Source organism: Delphinus delphis, chromosome 17, assembly GCF_949987515.2.
Source record: "Delphinus delphis chromosome 17, mDelDel1.2, whole genome shotgun sequence".
In the NCBI taxonomy this organism is placed as follows: Eukaryota; Metazoa; Chordata; class Mammalia; order Artiodactyla; family Delphinidae; genus Delphinus; species Delphinus delphis.
This window is the reverse complement of record NC_082699.1, coordinates 5,452,501-5,471,951: the sequence shown is the minus strand read 5'-3', so window position 1 is coordinate 5,471,951 and position 19,451 is coordinate 5,452,501. Positions and strand designations below refer to the sequence as shown.

At 43.4% G+C, this 19,451-nt stretch overlaps 1 protein-coding gene across 2 annotated transcripts in view; it reads left to right on the top strand.

The window, feature by feature from the left end:
- Positions 1 to 13,561: 13,561 nt before the first annotated feature.
- Positions 13,562 to 19,451, top strand: part of BPNT2 (3'(2'), 5'-bisphosphate nucleotidase 2) — a 32,125-nt gene continuing 26,235 nt past the window's right edge. For both annotated transcript variants that reach the window (XM_060035400.1, XM_060035401.1), the window contains exon 1: positions 13,562 to 14,178. In XM_060035400.1, the coding sequence (XP_059891383.1) occupies positions 13,792 to 14,178 (387 nt within the window). In that variant the 5' untranslated portion in view covers positions 13,562 to 13,791. The remainder of the gene's footprint in view (positions 14,179 to 19,451) is intronic.

The following is a 19,451-nucleotide window of genomic DNA, read 5'->3' as shown; positions in this document are numbered from 1 at the left end:
ACCCTCCCAAGGTGGAGGAGGTGGGAGACATCCCCACTGAGGATGGTGACAAGTTATCTGTATGGCGCTGGCTTGTTGATAGCCATGAGATGTACGTGGCCTGAAGTCCATAGACTGTGGAAACCCTGGTAAGGGATACAAAGTCCCCTGCAATTCTATCCCCTGTAATTCTATCCCTTGACTCGATTCAGAGTTGGTAAATCCTTCTGAGCCCTAAGGATAAAAAGGAAGAGAAAAAAGAATTTCCATATCATTCCCAGGCAACCTTTGGAGTGGCTAGAGCAGTCTAACCACTTAGACCTGAAGCCTTACGTTATGCAGTGTAACCCAAGGACCTTCTGCGGGAAAGCAAGTGTGAGTAGAGTGAGACAACACATAGAAAGAGAACTGCACTCCTCTGAGTGTATTATACCCAATACCTGGAGGAATTGAAGATAGTTCGTTTTAATGATGAAGTACTTAGATCAATGCAGTTGATGCAGACCCCATATTAGAAAATAGGAGGTGATGAATGCAGGACCCTCAGTTGCTGAAAGAATTTTCTAAACTGACTAATAAAATAATTAGGGGCTCTGGGGAATCGTGTTCACATTATCAATCCGAGGATACTTCTCCAAGTATTTAGGATAACAAACCTACAGAAATCTAATGGGTTTAGCATGCAAATTTTGATCATTTGCAGTTCACTGGGAGCCCATTAGCTCTTTAGGGAAGCTGCTTTTTTTTTTTTGTTTTTTTGTTTTGTTTTGTTTTGTTTTGCGGTACGCGGGCCTCTCACTGTCGTGGCCTCTCCCGTTGCGGAGCACAGGCTCCGGACGCGCAGGCTCAGCGGCCGTGGCTCACGGGCCCAGCCGCTCCGCGGCCATGTGGGATCTTCCCAGAGAGGGGCACGAACCCATGTCCCCTGCATCGGCAGGCGGACTCTCAACCACTGCGCCACCAGGGAAGCCCTAGGGAAGCTGCTTTTTAAGCAGTGACACAGGGATCCAGGCTGAGTTTACCTGAGGCTGTAGCTTCTCAACTGTGGCCAAGCCAATCAACATGGAAGGGAAAGTGGGAGACAGAGGAGGCACAGGGCTCTCTGACATTTAATGGCCAGGATGACATAGTTCATTTCCTCCCATTTCCCGCTTACCAGTATCAGCTCGTGGTACCATCCCAACTACAAAGGAGACTAGGAAATGGAGGCCGGTCCTGAGTGTGTAATAAGCATTAAATATCTCTGCTGTAACATTTTTATAGGTTAGGAGGAGCGAGAAGAGATACTCTGCCATAAGAAAGTCAAATTTGGTAATGTTAGACTTGGGTACCTAACACCCATATTCTGTGCAACATTAATCCGGGATACAGAAGAAAAGAAGATAGAGCTGTTTACATATCAGTAGCTAGAATTATGACCTTTTGATAGCTGCTCTCTAAGCTCAGTTACATCCATTTATATCTCCTATTATAAATGATACATTTTATTGGTTTTCCTAATCTCCTTTATTTTATGTAGAGAGCTTTAACAGTCATTAAGGCTGATTATCAATGTACTTGTTAATGTTTTCAATCCAATTCAAGCATGAAGTGGGGTTTATGATATTTCTACCACAAATCTCATTATTAAGTGATTATTTCTTCCATCCAACATTCTTGTTTTCCCTGTTAGTTTTAATTAAAAACCCATTTGAACCACAACCATAGCCTGACGAATATAATACATCAAAAGCTCTACGCTCCATGAGAAATGCAAGAATCAACTCTCCAGACAGCCTCATGCTCCTGTCATAACACTGTGCTTTTTATGAGCAGTACTTAAGAATTCAGGGAGAAGATTCATGGAGCTCATTCATCAATTCACATTTAATCATATCGCTATAATTTTAGAAGTGTGCATGTGGTTCTTAAAGTGGGTGATGAGCTTTCAGTGAAAATTATTTGGGCTACTTTCAAGACAAATTGTGAGTATAAGGCAATGACCCTTAAACAACACCCAACTGGCATGATAATAAATTAATATTATGTCAAGTAAATGATGCAATTAACTATTACTTGCCTTCTTTTCTCTGAGAAACTTTTCTCAACTGTACTTGAAGAGCTTTTAGTTTGCTCAAATTTAAACAGAAGATTTCAACTCTTCAAGAATAAGAGCATGTCTAACAACCTATCTGGGAACGGTTGTGAAGTACTCCATTATTGTTTATATTTATTATATGCATGTATATATAATGCCCCTCGAACTGGAAAGTCACATTTTGGTATCTGTAAGAAAAGCAATAGACTTAATATATTTAACCCAGTGGTAAATCGCAGGGTCTTTCAAGGTCATGTAGTTGACCCTTGTACTCACTGTGTCATTCCTTCTATGTTGCCACCAGGTAGTCACCTGGCTTCTGCTGGACCGCCTTTAACCAACAGGGGTCCATGATGCCTCTAAGCTACGCACTGTTAGAGATAATTGTTGGACAGAAGCTCACCTTCTTTTGAACAAAAACTTATCTTTATATAACTTCTTCCCAACTGATCTTAATTGTACTATAATATAGTAGTAATATTATATTACATATATAATATTCTATAGTAATATAATATCTCTCCCCCTGACAGCTATGATGTCTGCCTTTAATCTTCATCTAGTCTGAAGCCCGAATATAATTAAATGCCGCAAACATTAACATGAGATGGTCTGGCCACTCCCTCCTAAACAGACTGTCCTCTGCATTAGTGACCCGCAGCTGGTGATGGGTACACACACCGGTTGGGGTGGAGAGAGGACTCAGGGTTGCCTGAGAGGTGAGGAGGATTTTTTCCCCATGTGGTTCCCTCCCTCCAAGATTTATCCCTGAGGAGAAATGCCCTTTCTTCTGTCCAAGAATGACTGCTGAGTGAATCCCCATAATTAATGGAGTTGGGGGAAAAGATTTACTTAAAATGTATTCTTCAACTTGTTAACACACTCTTCTAATATGATGCCCAGATTTTAGTACAGAACTCCAGGTGTAGTTTGATCATTACAAAATATAATAAAGCTACTCTCTCCCACATTATTTTCTACCTGTAGTAATTTAGCTATGACCTGAGTTTTCTCAGGCCTTACAAACCTATACATATAAATGGTTTCTTATTCATAGTAAAAATACACTGTACTCAATACTCTGTAATGACCTATATGGGAAAAGAATCTAAAAAAGAGGGAATATGTGTGTATGTATAGCTGATTCACTTTGCTGTACAGCAGAAACTAACACAACATTGTAAATCAACTATACTCCAATAAAGATTTTTAAAAAATAAAATGGGGCTTCCCTGGTGGCGCAGTGGTTGAGAGTCCACCTGCCGATGCAGGGGACACGGGTTCGTGCCCCGGTCCAGGAGGATCCCACATGCCGTGGAGTGGCTGGGGCCGTGGAGTGGCTGGGCCCGTGAACCATGGCCGCTGAGCCTGTGCATCCGGAGCCTGTGCTCCGCAGCGGGAGAGGCCACAGCAGTGAGAGGCCCGCGTACCGCAAAAAAAAAAAAAACTCCAAGACAGTGAGAAAACTTGTCTCACCTCCTGTTGCGTGTGGTCAATGCCCCCTCTTTTTTTCCAGGCACCGGGCATCATGTCATCAACTGACAATCACTGTTGATCTGGCCAGGTCTGGGCCAGGTCTTGAGGATGTTACAAAGGAAGATGAGGTAACAAGCCTTTGAGAACTAACTGTCAACTGAAAAAAAAAAAAAAAAAGCACAACCTAAAAGTTGAGAGCTACGGTTTACTCACAGGACATTCTGAGGATTTCAAGTCCCTGACACAGCATCTCAGATAACTCTGAAAGACTCCTCAGAAGAGGCAAGGTGGTGGGGGGAGGGTGAAGCCAAGAGATATAGGAGTTCTTGCAACAAAGACCAGGTAGTTGGAACATCTAAAGATTACTGTTAATTAAGGAAAACCAGACATCTCAAGTTAAGGAACTTAGCGCTTTTCTGTGTATGAGAGGATGCAAAGTCTGGGCTCACTGAAATCATTCCTTTGATATGCACCTCAGCTCTCTGGGGCCAGTGTCCTGTGTTTTCACATCCTGAGTTTCCGCAGGGCTCACCTAGGGAGTGGCTGCAGTCTGATGGCTGCTAGATGGCAGGTATTCTTTCCTTCCTGCATTCCCTCAGGACTCACCTTTGGGGCGGCTGTGATGTGATGGCTTGACGGCTGCAACATCCTTTGTTTATGGATATGGTAGGCAACGTTTTTCATTCACATAATCATCCCCAAAAATAAAACAAATGGCTTTAATTTAAAACACATTTAGTCAACAGCAGCCCTATGCCAGCTGGCGCAGCCCGATTAGGCTGGTCAGACCAGGCACAGGAAAGCAGGGCTGAGGAGCTGCCTCTGAGGCCAGAGCCCCTGGAGGGGATTTGGTGGGAGCTGATGTCAACCCCTCCTCGAGTCTTCCTCAGCAGCCACAGGACAGTGGCCTAAGGCCAGAGTCTTGGAAAGGGAGAGGGCATGGGGAGGGAAGGGTCTTGGAAAGGGAGAGGGCATGGGGAGGGAAGGGTCTTGGAAAGGGAGAGGGCATGGGGAGGGAAGGGTCTTGGAAAGGGAGAGGGCATGGGCAGCTGGCCCTGTCCCACAGGGGATACTGGAGAGTGCAAACACAGGGGCCTCCCTGTGTCAGCCAGTTCAGGGGCCAGGGGGGGCCAGCTGCCCCACCCAGGGTTCCCAGTCCACAGGGAAGGAACTTCCTTAGCCAGAAACAGCCCATGAAGTTGATGTCTGCCAAGAGCCTGTAGCAAGTGGAAGGAAGAAGAGTCAAACGTGGTCTTCACAGTGTTGAGAAATGCAGGTAATGAATGAGAATTCTTGGTGGCCAGAGTGTGTTTCTTTGATTGTGTGAGACTGGATCATGTTGGTGGAGAGTTATGAATATTATGCATAATTAGGAAGACAACGCAGTTCTAGAGTGAGTGGTAAAGGTGAAGCACACCATAGAGAATTGGCTGATGGAGGAGGCTGGAGGGGAATGAGGGTCACCTGTATGGGGCCGGGGGGCTGCTGGGACTTGAGGCACAGCGGAAGGGAAAATAGCTTCAGCAACTGAAAGAAACACCCCCTGTAACAATCTCACCCTCTTATTCCACGGAAACAAAACTGTGCTTTTCTTTTGCATCTTTGTTCCCTCTAGTTTCAGCCCAGGAGCTCTTTCCCGGACATCGCAGCTCTGGCTGAAGTCACCTTAAGCACTCAGTTAGGATGCCAGAGGAGCCCCTTTCCCAATTCTGGAGTGAGCATTTGTCCCCTCCTTCTATGTGGCCATAGCCTTGCTGTGATTAATGTAGACAATTGGCTTCACTTTTAAATGATGCCCTAGTTTTTCTTATCCAGGTTCATCTTTGTAGGATGCCAAGTCACAAATCCACCAGACGGGGGGACTTTATCACCCACATGATTGATACTCATTTGCCATGTGCTCCTTCGAAAGGAATACGGGGTGACCCATTCCCCAGTCATCTGCATTCTAAGTTGACTAAAGGAAGGGTTGTCTTTTCTCTCTTGATTCTTCTGTGTTTATTTTGTCCTTCATAAGTCAGTGGGGAGAATGAGCCTGCAGATTGTGCAAGACAGGAATTGAAGATATTTCTTGCCCTCTTAAAACATTACACCAGAGCAATCTTGTTGGGACATGCAGTATGGCATGCCCATGACCATGGCAGAAATGCCGATGTCAGCTCTACCCCCGCCCTACTTTGTCTCGAAAGGGTTACATTGGCATGATATGCACCATCTATTTCTTGACTTGGCCTGTTGGTCCTTCCTTCCTTCTCCCCTCCCTCCCTCCTTCCTTTCTTGCAAAAAATCAGTTTTATAATGTATAATTTATATACCATAAAATTCATTAATTTTAAGAGTTTGATTTACTGAATTTTAACAACTGTATAGAATCAGGTAACCACTCCCACAATTAGAGAACACCTCTGTCACCTAGGGGTCTCTTGCAGTCAACTTCCTCCTGCTAGCCCGCCCCTGGATGTGGGCAGTATAAAAAGAGCGTGGCGCCGTAAGGTCCCCTAGGGCTTCCTGTTCTTTATCTACAGTAATTGCATTCTGCCGGTCATTTCCTAATTGGTATCCTGGAGAATCAGGAATCCTGAAAATCTGTCTACCTTTCGCCCACTTCTTCAGAGGCACCCGCTGAACCCACCACTTTCATTGACTAGCCCCATGTATATCAGAGATAAGTTTGCTCCATGTTTCCAAAGGTATGTCGCTCTAACTGACATCTCTTCAGAGGCTGAAAGAGAGCAGTCTGAGCTTAAAGAGAAAGAGATGCGCATCTGAAATTAAATCAAGTAAACTCTACCTCCTCCCTTGCTTCCTATTACCCTTTGACCTGATTTGGATAAGGTTTTATATCTGAGAGATGGTTACCCCTATTCTACTAACCTACGGGAAGAGGAACAGATACAGAGTTGAGAACAACTCAACTCAACTCAACTCAACAACTCTTCCCTGAGAACAAGGCCCAGGGAAGAATCGGGGGACAGGCAATGGCCGTGTAAATGTTGGCATGGGGAGGTGAACAAAACACATAATAAATTCTTTGTTGAGTATGCGTTAAGCGCAGTGCTGGGTTCTGGGACACCAACCCAGAATAGGCTGTGGGTCTTGCCCACAAGGAGCTTACAGCCCAGGAGGGGAGGCAGCCAGGTCACCAGGCAGTGATGATACGATGAAATGCACGAAATGACAGAGGCATCCCGTTTGCTATAGGAGCAAGCACACAGAGCATGAAGTCCAGGGACGCCTCCTGGGCACCGTGATAGCTAAGACCAGGCTTGAAGAACATGCAGAGTATAAAACCCAAGAATTTGTTTTTCAGGGCTGTTCATGGTAGTAAGCGACTCCTAGTGTAGAAATTGGAAAATATTTAAAATTAAGTCGTATCATTCAGAAGCGCTCAAGAAGTGAGAAAAAATTTTAAGTGCGATCTGAATCAGATTATATGCAAATCTAAAGTGATTTAATTTAAATTCTAAAAGACATGGCGGGTGGGGCAGAAGGAGATCGTGCCCTGTCATGGCGCAGGCACTGTGGCAGGGGCTGAGAAGCCAGGCTCTGCATTTGAGGGGCCGATGCTCTTGCTGCCTTCCCAAGGAGGGAAGAACTTGTAACTTCGTACTGACGTATGAGGATGTTAAAATGTTACTTGAGGGACTGTAGTAGATGGGTCATGATGGCTATAGCTGTCCACGGCCCTCCGCAAAGGAGACATCGGGCCATTGTTCTTCAAGTAACTATGGCTTTTATCAAGTGTGGGGATGTCAAATGAAAGTAATCTTGCTACCTTGGCTAAAATGACTCAACTAGTGCCAAGTACACCCACGTAGAGGCATTACAGAACTACACCATGAGAAATAACTTGGCATGAAACACTGCTAGTATGAGTGACGCCTTCAGGCTGGTGTGAACATGAGGCAGGCAAGAAAAGGTGGATCACTGGAGCTGCCTTTGTATTCTACAGGACTGTGAGTCATCCTTGAAGTACTCGGTGATCCGCTGAATATTCCAGTTTTAGAAGTACTGAGACACAGAATGACTCTAAGTTGCTGCAAGGGTCCTGGGGGTCCTCATGACTGCAGATATTCTTACATAAACCCTTATCACCGAGAGCAATCTGGGTGTGTCTCACCTTTCCTAACTACAAAAGCCTGGAGGACAAGCAGAGTGAATGGGGCTCTAGGGTGAAGACAGATGAGCAAGAGACTTAGTTCTGCTAATACGATAGGTGATTCTGGAAGACACTTTGTAGCAGAATATAGTATCATTAGTAAGTTCGCGCTGCAGAAAAATGTATTTTCTATTTGCTTTGGGATTTAGATGAAGAAATCAAGTTGTGAAAATTGGCTTTATGACTTAATTGACGATGTGGGGATATTGATTGTCAAAAGAGGTGAAGGGTCTGAGATTTCACCCTACCGGCAGCTAGGAAGTTAGCCTGCCAGTTTCATGGAAGCTGGCGGAGAACACGAGACTCCTGGCTCAGAGACAAAACAATTGCGGCATTCAGAGTGTCAACATTCCCACTTGTTTCTCAAGCCCCAATTCCCACGGGGTGACACTTAGAGGGTCAAGACTCCTGCACGCATGCATAGCGGCTTGCCTAACAGGAGAGGAAGTTTGAACTTAGGGACCCTGAATCTTTTATAATTGGTAGTAAGCGTGCCTGCCATTATTTTTGTAGAGGAAACAAATAATAATGTACAGGAAACAAACGTGTCCTTCTCCCTGGGGGGGAGATTCCATCTCTGTCTTTCCAAGCTCTTTGCTGTACAATCATCCTTGCAAAGATAAATCCTTGAAAAGGGAGTCAGTGCCTCTGCTGGAAAGACAAACAGAAAACACAGAGACTCACAGAGAACTGTCTCCCAACAGTGACCCATGAATAGAATCATGAAATTGATTCAGAGGGTTTAAAACCACAGAAGGATATTTCAGGTCATAGGGTAAGCACTGTTTAGTGAAGCTCTCTTTTGTTATAGCTATAAAGTGAAAAAAAATTTTTTTTAACTTTTTTTTCATTGGCAAAAAGTTTGAGACACATAGGCTAAGATATTAAATTATAGAGTTCTTACATTCTGGGTGACGTGACTTGGCTTGAATTATACTAATCTGTGCAATAGTAATGTGTATTACGTTGGGGTTCTTCTGTAATATAAATTTTGAACACAGTTCCATAGACTATATATTCTAATCATATTTGATAAACACATTCAAATACTATTTTTTGCAAATCAGAACATTCCAGATACTAAATATTTTTTTAACTAGATGGGTTGGGTTTGGTTTTTTTTTTTTTTTGAGTTTTTTGATGTGGACCATTTTTAAAGTCTTTATTGAATTTGTTACAATATTGCTTCCTTTTATGTTTTGGTTTTTTGGCCACGAGGCATGTGGGATCTTAGCTTCCTGACTAGAGATCGAATCCACACCCCCTGCATTGGAAGGTGAAGTCTTAAGCACTGGACCGCCAGGGGAGTCCCAACTAAATGGAGTTTTAAGAAGATAACTTTACCTTATTTAGGTTTTGGGTTGATAATGGGCAAAATGTGTAATATGAGCTCAGACTACCTACAGAAGAAAATATAATGTTGGACATTTTACGTTATGAACTGAGCCGATGCTTTGCCAGCACTGGATTTAATAAAGAACACACACAAAAATTAACAAATATTTGACTTCTCAATAGCTCCAAAGCTAATATTTATTTCAGCTTACTTGTATCCTTGTGAAACGGATGTTTTGAAAAGACAAAATGAATGTTGGGTCTTTAATGTATCTGCTAAATTCAATATTTGAAAAAAAATACTTTACACAATAGACAAAATTTTGTTAAAAATCCAGTTTCATAAATATTTACTGAGTTCATACATGCAAAAGGTCTGAGTTAGGTCAACAGATATAAAGATATGTAAGATACCTACCTGGCTTCATGTTGATCATATGGATTATAATTTCAAAGGGTAGAAATTATATCCAGTTTTCTATTGTACATACCTACAACATTGCCTCTATTTTAAATAAGTTTTAACTATTATTGTTGCTAAGATCAGGGCTGCAGTAAGGGTTATAATGCTAACATATTACTTTATACGAAATGAAAAACTTACTCATTTAGTTGAGTATTTCTAAATCTTGGGGGAAATCAGTTTTAAGAATGGACATAAATCATGTTTCAGAAACTGACCATCCACAATCTTAACATATGCAAGACACTGTCCCAAGAATAGTATGATTTACCAAAGAGAGAACGTCAGTGGCAGAAGCAAACACCATATCACTGGATCTACTAAAAATCAGAATTATTGATTTTATAGGATTGAATCATTTAAGGGAAGAATATACAAATAATACTCTTTTTGGAAGTTTAATACTTAAACGTGAAGAAATGCCATCAGTTTGTTGTTTTGTTTTGCTTTCTCAGAAAAGTAGTAAAGCCACTGTTACCTAGGGTTCACCTGGCCTGAACTTTTAACTAATTTAATTGTCCCCATAAAATGCACTTTTATACAAAAAAAGAAAAATACAAGGAAACTAACTGGCAGAGACTTACCACAAACACGCTAAGTTTCTCCAAGGTAAGTGTGGGGGTCAGGAGGCATTCAGACAAACCAAAATATGCCCATCATTTAAGACGTTAATAACGTTTCATAAACGGGTCTGACTTATTTCACACACGATGCAGAGCAGAAGGTGAGGTGGTACTTGTAGGAAGAAGGTAGTAACAACACCCAGGTGTTCGGGAGAGCTCCTTGTCCGACGTCCTCAGGACTGTAGCAAGTCGGTTAACTGAGAAAACTCAAAGTGGGGAATTACAGAACAGATGAGACATCTTAGGCGCTTAGAAGATGTAAATATATCATCATTTGTCTGTCTTTTAGTATAAGGCAGGACTTTCTTTGCTAGCACTTGTTGCAGTGTCAACTATATGGGTGATGCATCGTCCACAGGATGACCAGATCGGTTTCTTTAAGTCCAGCAATCTGATTTCAGCATCAGTTTGAACTTCCACAATTCTTTTTCTTCACAATCAGTTTTTGCTCCAACACCTAATTTGATGGAAATTTTTGTTTTTGGTGACTCGCCTTAATCAAGATACTTAACACTTTCAGCTTTATATTTATACTCATGTTTGATTCTCTTATATGATATTTAATTTACGTGTAATTATAATAATAACCACAATGGCAAAATGGGGTTGAAATAAACAAAACTAACTCTTATGGTATATATAAAGTTTTACTAGTGGGAGTGAAAGGGAGCAGGTGCCCCAAGAGCACATACCCTTACTAGGTGTGAGCACATAGAGAGGAGCATGTGTGAAGCCAGTTAAGTGGAAGGTGGTTAAAGAAGTTTCTGCTCTAAGTCAATGTTCGTTGCCATCAGCACTTACACAGAAGAAATATTAGTTAGTCCTCATATTTTTCGACTCCTAGAGAAAAGATTATTTTTGAAAGATCAGTTTGCCTCAGTTCACAAACCTATTATCTTACATTTACTTTCATATAATTTTCATTAGTATGTATGCAGTTTTTCAAGCTTCTAGCAACTTGTTACTGAAACCGCAAGTTTCTTTCAATCAAATTCCTATGAAGTTTCAACAGAGGAATGGATAAAGAAGATGTGGTACATATATATAATGGAATATTACTCAGCCATAAAAAAGAATGAAATAATGCCATTTGCAGCAACATGGATGGACCTAGAGATTGTCATACTAAGTAAGTCAGACAGAGAAAGACAAATATCATATATCGCTTACATGCGGCATGTAGAAAAAAAGGGTACAAATGAACTTATTTACAAAACCGAAATAGAATTCCAGATGTAGAAAATAAACTTATGGTTACCAGGGGGTAAGGGGGGCAGAGGGATAAATTGGAAGATTGGGATTGACATATACACACTACTATATATATAATAGATAATAAGGACCTACTGTATAGCACAGGGAACTCTACTCAATACTCTGTAATGACCTATATGGGAAAAGAATCTAAAAAAGAGTGGATATATGTATAACTGATTCACTTTGCTGTACAACAGAAACTAACACAACATTGTAGATCAACTATACTCCAATAAAAATGTTTTAAAAAATTCCTATGAAGGTTCTAAGACAATATCGCTGTCCCGCGTGTAAATTGTTCTTCTTGCCATAAAGTTTCTCTTAAGGATTACATGCTGCCTTTTATCAATATCTATTAGCTATTATCAGTTGTTACCTGAATACTAAAGCACTTGGAACTACGATCTTTAAACTCACTTTCATTCTTTGCATGTGCCTTGTCATCTTCTCTCTCAAGTCTTAATGCCTTTCCTGCAGTATAAATGCCTCAGAGCTTTAAACATCTCTGTGTCTCACGAAGGCTTTGTATAGTGCCACAGTGAGCAGAGCCCAGTATTCCTTTCCACTATCCTTGGAATATACTATTGATTATTTTTACAAACCTCAGCCAGACTTTCCAATAACGCTTTTAATATTTTCATAACTACTATGCAGCTCACATCTTTTGCTGATCTCATGGTGCAGTTTGAGGTGATTCGGTTGAGCTGAATGAAGCCTTCACTTCAACCCCGGTTTTTATATTTATCCCTGGATTTGGTAACCATAATTACCCTGTGTGACCTTCACTTTCAGATGTCTTTGGAAAGCAGCATTGCTTAATGGTGAACTTGCTCCCCAAAGCTGACAAAGACAGTGCCAGTTCCTTAAGATTTGGTGCCGTCAACACTCCAGGAACTGTTCCTACATTGATTTGTATTTGTACGTGACTTTGTGCTGTGATTATAAGCGAGGAAACCAAGCAATCAATAGTCTTTGTTTATTGTATCTGTATAACCACAAGCAAATTCTACGGGTGCTCTGAACTCAAAGGAAGTGGTAAGAGTCAGCTGTCTCTAACAACTTGCTCGGCAACGGATGTTCATAATCCATTCTGTATACCTAAAGTTTTTAAGGTCGTTAATATTAAAGCTCATTTAAAACCAATGACTTCTGGCTGTGAACAGTAAAACCGGCTGCATTTTAAGTTGATTTTGTGTAAATATTCTAACACTTAAAATGATACTGCTCACCTTAATATTCACTTTCAAGATGGAGGATAAACTTACTAATGATTATAATACTTATTAAAATTTAGTAAGCACTCATATTATTGCTAAAATCAGTGGCATAGTAGAAGGCAGTTACTTCTGTTAAATGCTTCTGCAAGTACATTTGAAGGGCCTACATTGACCCAGAGGTTACATACTCTAGATTGACGGGCCATCGTGAGACAACCTTTATATTGCAGGCCATTCCTCTGCCCCCTCAGCCTCTGGAAGGTACTGTATGGGTAAGGTGGATGTGGCAGTGAGGCAAGCCCGGAGTGTTTTCTCACATCGTGAAAGCCCAGAATCAAGGTAAGTTCTTCACCTGCCTACAGGATGGTTTATTCTGGGGGGGTAAGGTAAAGGGAAAAATCTATGCAGACAGACAGATATAAATGCATAAACGTTTAGACTGGGGTGCCGAAAGAATAAAAAGCCAAGTAAAATTCCTCCCATCCCCGCCCAACTCCCGCTCCGCCTGGAAGAGCGCCGAGAGGCGATTTAAAGCTGCAGGCTCTGCCTACACAAGCGCCGACGGAAAAAAAGCATAGGTTTCTCTTAAAATGGATTGCAACGTCCTCCGTTCCTCAATAATCAGAGTGACGGGACGTCTAGACCGTCCCTATGGCTCTATTTCAGATATACGCTGTCGTTCAAAGAGAGATTTAATTTAAATTTCCACACGGCACTCAGCATCCTTCCGTGCCTGGGAAGTAGCTCCGCCGTATCCCGGAGTGATCTGAAAACCCAAACACAGCCGTCCGACCGGAATCACTGAGGCGCCGCCGACCAACACGACCCGGAGCTACCGGCCGGCCGCCCCGCCTCCGGTCGCCCCGCCCAGGGGGTTGGGGCTGGCTCACCCCGCCCCTCACCAGCGCCCCGCCCCCTTGCGTAACCCGGATACACACCCACGCTCCCCTTTCACCTCACGGCAGTTGGCTAACGTGTAAGCCAGGCGCGCGGGCCGGCTGAGTAACTGGGAGCGCGCCGCCTCGGGAATCGGGCGTGCGGAAAGGCGGCGAGGGGATTCTTGGAGCGGCTCGGCCTTTCCCGGGAGCGAGCGATGGGGCGCGCGGGCGCCGGGGAGCGGGCGCCGGTGTAGTCCGCGCGCTGCCCGACCCGGGAGCGCGGGCAGGCCTGTGAGGGCTGCCGCCCCGAGGGCCCGGCCTCCCGCCATGGCCCCCATGGGCATCCGCCTGTCCCCGCTGGGGGTGGCCGTGTTCTGCCTGCTGGGGCTCGGCGTGCTCTACCACCTCTACTCGGGCTTCCTGGCCGGCCGCCTCAGCCTCTTCGGCCTGGGCGGCGAGCCGAGCGGTGGGGCGGCGGGGCCCGCGGCCTCGGCCGACGGGGGCACGGTGGATCTGCGCGAGATGCTGGCCGTGTCGGTGCTGGCGGCCGTGCGCGGCGGCGACGAAGTGCGGCGCGTCCGCGAGAGCAACGTCCTCCACGAGAAGTCCAAGGGGAAGACGCGCGAGGGGGCCGACGACAAGATGACCAGCGGGGACGTGCTGTCCAACCGCAAGATGTTCTACCTGCTCAAGACCGCCTTCCCCAACGTGCAGGTGGGCGTCGCGAGCCGGCGCTGGGGCGGGGGGCGGAGCGGGGGCCGGGGCGCGGGTCCCAGCGCGTCGACTCCTGCAGCAGCCCCAGGCGTTCCGGCTCTGGCTCCGATTTCGCAGATCCGGAGATGGAGACGCAAAGGTTTAGGTGCTCAAGGTCATAACAGAGAGTTCTTGGAAGAGCTGGGTGAGGTCGCGGGGCGTCCGACTCGGGGCGCGTGACCTTCTGGCCCCTCCCCAGGTGTGCGCGCCCGCTTGGCACCTGAGATCTGGAGCTTTGGCTTCTGGGTGGGCCCTGCTCTCCGAAGGCAGAGAAAGTTAACTTCGCTCCCTGCCGCAGGCTCTTCTGTCGAATGAAAGGGTTGGACTAGCACCCCCAAGGCCCTCTAGCCTCCTTTCATCTAATTGCTGGAAGGGTCGTGACTGTAAAATACATGTTTTCTGGCGGACCTGCTAGGAACCAGGTAGACGTCTTGCGGCAGAGCTCTGGGTGTGCAGGACATGTGTGGGCTGGTGCGCCCACGATTTACTTTAGCTGTGGTCTCATCAGGACCCTCTTACTGGCATATATTTGGGGGGCCCTTCAAGGAAGTGTTTCGAAGTATATTTCCCGGCAACTTCAGCCTTCTATCCCTTATTTACTCCAAAGAGTAAGGATTGAAGAACGTTTCTGGGGAAGGAATTGACATTTTCTTAGGGAAATCCAGACATTTTGGATTCGTTATTAATACTTTAAACTTCATCATTTCAGCGCTGTTGAATGAATAAAGCTTTTTAGAATGTATTACAATCCAGAGGAAGAGCTACCATAGTGTGGCGGTACTTTCTATGCCTTAGCTCACCTAACAGTAGATTTTGGCGACGGGGAAGAAAAATCGTTTCCAGTGGAATTTTATTGATTAGATAAACAGTGAAACGTAAACCCCAGCTTCTTTGGAAGGTATCTGACCTTTTACTGTTGTTCTTGTAAGACTTAGGAGTATTGTCATTGTAGAATTACATATCTTGTTTAACCCTCTCTCCAGTCTGTTATATTACTGCTTTTTCTTTTTTTGGTCTTTTTTTTTTACTTTTTTTTTTTTTTTGGTCTTTTTAAAAATTTTTTTGCAGTGGAAAGGAACTTTGGCTCTTGTATCAGAGCTGCTGGATACCTGATGTAATTGACATGATAGTTCTCAAACAAAACATAGAACACTTCAGGTTTTTCTTTTGCCCTACTGTGCTTTATCGTCACAAATAATACTTATCTTGTGTTGGCTTCTGGGTGTAAGATGTGCTTGTAAAATTTCTTTTTCACTTCTCCGAAGCACATGGTGTTCCCTAAGAGTTTGTGGAAAAAAACGGGAATTTCAGAGAAGTTGATATATGCTAGTTATAAACAATAGTGATAGTAACCACTTATTGAGTGTATTTTAGGTGTCCAGATCCTGGCTACACAGGACTTGGCTTGATCCTCACAGCAACTTTAAGAAGTAAATTTGATTTTCCCACTTTCCACGTGGGAGACCTGAGACTCATGACACTCCTCTCCACAGCTTATATGAACTACCTTTAGGAGGCTACTTAAAACTTGTAGTATGATTTTCTGGGGAAAATAAAATTGTAGAAGCTTAAAGGCAATAATAGTGAAATATAGCAGAGAGTTGACTTTTTAAAAAATGCCAGTACAAAAATATTCTCAAATATTGGATGTGTATATCCATATGTACACGTGTGTTCAAATGTGAACTCCACCCCACTGCACGTCTATCAAAACTTCTGCCTTGGGTAACTTCCGCAGGATTCTGCATTTGTTTTCTCCCCTCTTAACAAACGCTGGGGGAGTAACTGCCACGGGTGATGAGCTGCATCTCGTTAAAACACAGAAACTAAACTTTTTACAGACGTTGAAGTCTGCTTTATGTAAAATAACTTTTTGTTTTCTTGTGACTGAATGTTTGCATGTACGTCTTTTGCGTGTCTTTTTGTGTTCGTGTTGGATGGTGATTAGTGGAATAGAGGAGGTTATGTTCACTTACACAATGTCACAGTAGGATGGTGTCATGATGAGCTGTCTCCTTTTGTCAGTAAGTTGTTAGACTAGAGGCCAGATGTTACTGCCATCTAGGTAGTGACTCAGCCCTACATTCTTTCCTGTCTCCTTCCCTTCCTCCAACACCTAGAAGTACAGTCTTAAATGTCTAGTTGTTTTTGAAGCTGCACCTGAAATTTTTTGGTGAGGATCTTAAGTCGAATCCCACTCAGTTTATGTCCCCATGGAAAATTAGCATTGAGAAACCACAGATCCTCTCTTCTTTTATCCTGGTGCCCTATGCAAATGGAGAGAGGTCCCTTTCTCCCATGACTTCCCTGTCTGGAGTCAGAGGCTTGAGCTCCCTCTCTTAATTGTTCACTCCTTAGTAAGAGGATATTGCAGGTGTCACTCCCTCTCAACTGGACAATTTTGCCCCCAGGGGACATTTGGCAATGTCTGGAGATTTTTGGTTGTCACAACTGGGGGCAGAATGCTATTGGCATCTAGTAGGTAGAGGATAAACATCCCATAATGCACAGAACAGTCCCCCTTAATGAAGAATTATCTGGCCTAATTTCTCAATTGGTGCCGAGGTTGAGAAGCCCTGCTCTAAAGCAGTGCATGTTGGACTTCTCTGGTGTTCCAGTGGTTAAGACTCCCCTCTTCCGGCGCTTCTACCGCAGGGAACCCAGCTTTGACCCCAGGTGGGGAACTACTATCCCACATGCTGCCCGGCGTGGCCAAAAAAAAAAAAAGGTGCGTATGCTGTCCTAAGAAAAGTCAAGTTTGGCCTAGGATCTCTGGATTCCCTTTTGCCTTCAGTCTTTCTCACGTTTGGGATCTTGGGAGAGTTCTCAGGGCAGCCTTTCTCCTCTTCCTAAACACATTGGCAATGCTTGATTTCATGGTGTGAAAATAATAGTAACTGCAGCCATTTGTGTGACACTGCCTCTCATTGTATGCTTGTGGATAATGGTGAAAGTGGAGGCTGGCGATAGTTCTCTGGAGTGGATTTGCACTACAGGACACATTTGGATTCATAGTTTTGGTTTAATGTACAGGGAACTCTCTGTTTAAGGGGCTCCTGTCCTCAATTGGTTAAAAGTTTTTGACAGTGATTTATTTGAAGATAAAGCATGATACTTCAAGCTGGTGGGAGTCTTGGGTCTGTGCCTTTCTTGACCTCAGGGATGAGAGACTCTTCTCTCTCAACAGGAGTACTCACTGGAAAAGTTTGAGAAGTGCTAATATAGTGCAAAGAACACTTGCCTTAACGTCTTGTCCTGTCACCAGGCTAGGTGATCCTGGCCAGTCATTTAACTTCTTTGGGCGACAGTTTCCTCTTCTATAAAATTGAGGTAACTAGTAATTTGATAATTAGTACAGACATAAGCATCACAGACAGAGAAAAACCAAGTTCAAAGAGGCAGGCGGTATAGAGGTGGTAGTATAGTAAATTCAAGTAGCCTGATGAACTTGAAACAGATGCACATGGAAGACTTACTGTGGAAGAAACTAGGAAGGTAGGCAGAGGCTAGATCCTATGCTAATCTCAAAGAAGTTTGAACCTGATCTTTAGTTTAATCCTAGAGTACTAAAAGAAGGCCAGACTTACCTGACTTTTCTTGAAGCCTACACGATGCCATACTTTGTTTGGGCTTTGGGCATTGAGAGGTGAGTGAGACCAGTTAGGAGACTGTTTAACTAGACTTTGGAGAGATGAGGACCCAAACTCAGGCAATGGGAAAGCTATACTCAGCTTGTTTTACTAGCCAACATTTATTTAGTCCTCGGTAAGTGGCAAGCCCCGAATTAAGCTTTTTCTTACCATTATTAATTTACTCTTGACAACAACGTAGGAGGTTAAGTGCTATTACCTCCATTTTGCAGGTAAATAAATTGAGGCTTGGAGAGGCTAAATAATTTGCCAAAGGTTACACAGGTAGAAAATCATCTTAGGCTCACAGAGATTCACTTAATGGTCTGGGAATTATCTCAGGTCTGTATAATTTTGTATATAAGGCAGCATAGGAGTAGCAAATAAAGTGTACTCTTAACTACAGTTTTTTAAAGGTTGGAAGAGCTCATGGTGTAGATGCTTAGAGAATGGTTTGGAGGGGGTAGACCAGTTAGGAGGCTTTCTCAAGTGAGAGATGATGCATTTTGAATTGGGGGTCATGGTTGTAGAGAGGAGGATATATGTGGAAGGATATGAGAGAATTTCTAGGGATGTGTGTCAAAAATGACTTCTGTTTCTGGCTTTCACAGTTGGCGTTTTGCTGGTGGTGAAGGGCAGTGGAGGATGACAAGTGCAAGAGGGCACATTATGAATATGCCGTCTTAGACTTGTTAAGTTAGAGGTGCCTTGGAAAGGTGCAAGGGGCCTTGTTAAAGTGGTAGTTGAATATATGGGTCTTAAGCTCTGAAGAGACATTTGCATTAGAAATATAAATTTGTGAGTCATCAATGTTGTAATATTAATTGAAACCAGTTTTGGACAGGGGTGCTTCGGGAGAGAATACAGTGTGAAAGGGAAGATCAGGGCCTAGGACCAAGAATAACGAAAACTGAAAATCATCATTTAGTAAGAATACTAGCAGCCAGCTTTTATGGAGTGCTTACTCTGTGTTAAGCACTGCACTGTTTGTTTGTTTTGCCTATTGTATTTCATTGATTCACCCAAAGAACCCTATAGGAAGGTGTATGTATCACCCACTTTTAGCAATAAGGTAACTGCAGCTCAGAAAGATTAAGTGACTAGCCTAGGTAAGTCACATACCCAGTAAAATGAGGAGCTGGAATGTAACTCAGGCAATCTGATGTAGAACACATACTCTTTATAATGGCTCTGTGTGCAGGTCATTGGTAAATTAGATGAGAGTTCTCTTGGTGTCTCGATGAGAAGGAAGCAAAATTTAAAAAGATGGGAAGTAAGGAAATGGAGACATTAAGTAAAGACAAGTCTTTCGAGAAATTGGGCTCTCAGGAACTTGGCTAGGGTATTACGTGGGACTAAGAGAAGGTTCTGTGGATTTTTTGTTTCATATGTTTGTTTTTAAAGTGTGAGACACCAGAGCATGTTTATTTATAGGGGTATATTTGAGAGGTAATAGCTGGCAGTAAAAGGCTTCTATACGTAAAAGGAGAAGAGGACAGCTAGAGAGCTATATATATCCATTTAGAAAATAGTTATTGAATGCCTACTGAAAGCACAGTGTGAAGCATTATATCTAAAAACTTATTAGGATATAATGATTTAGGG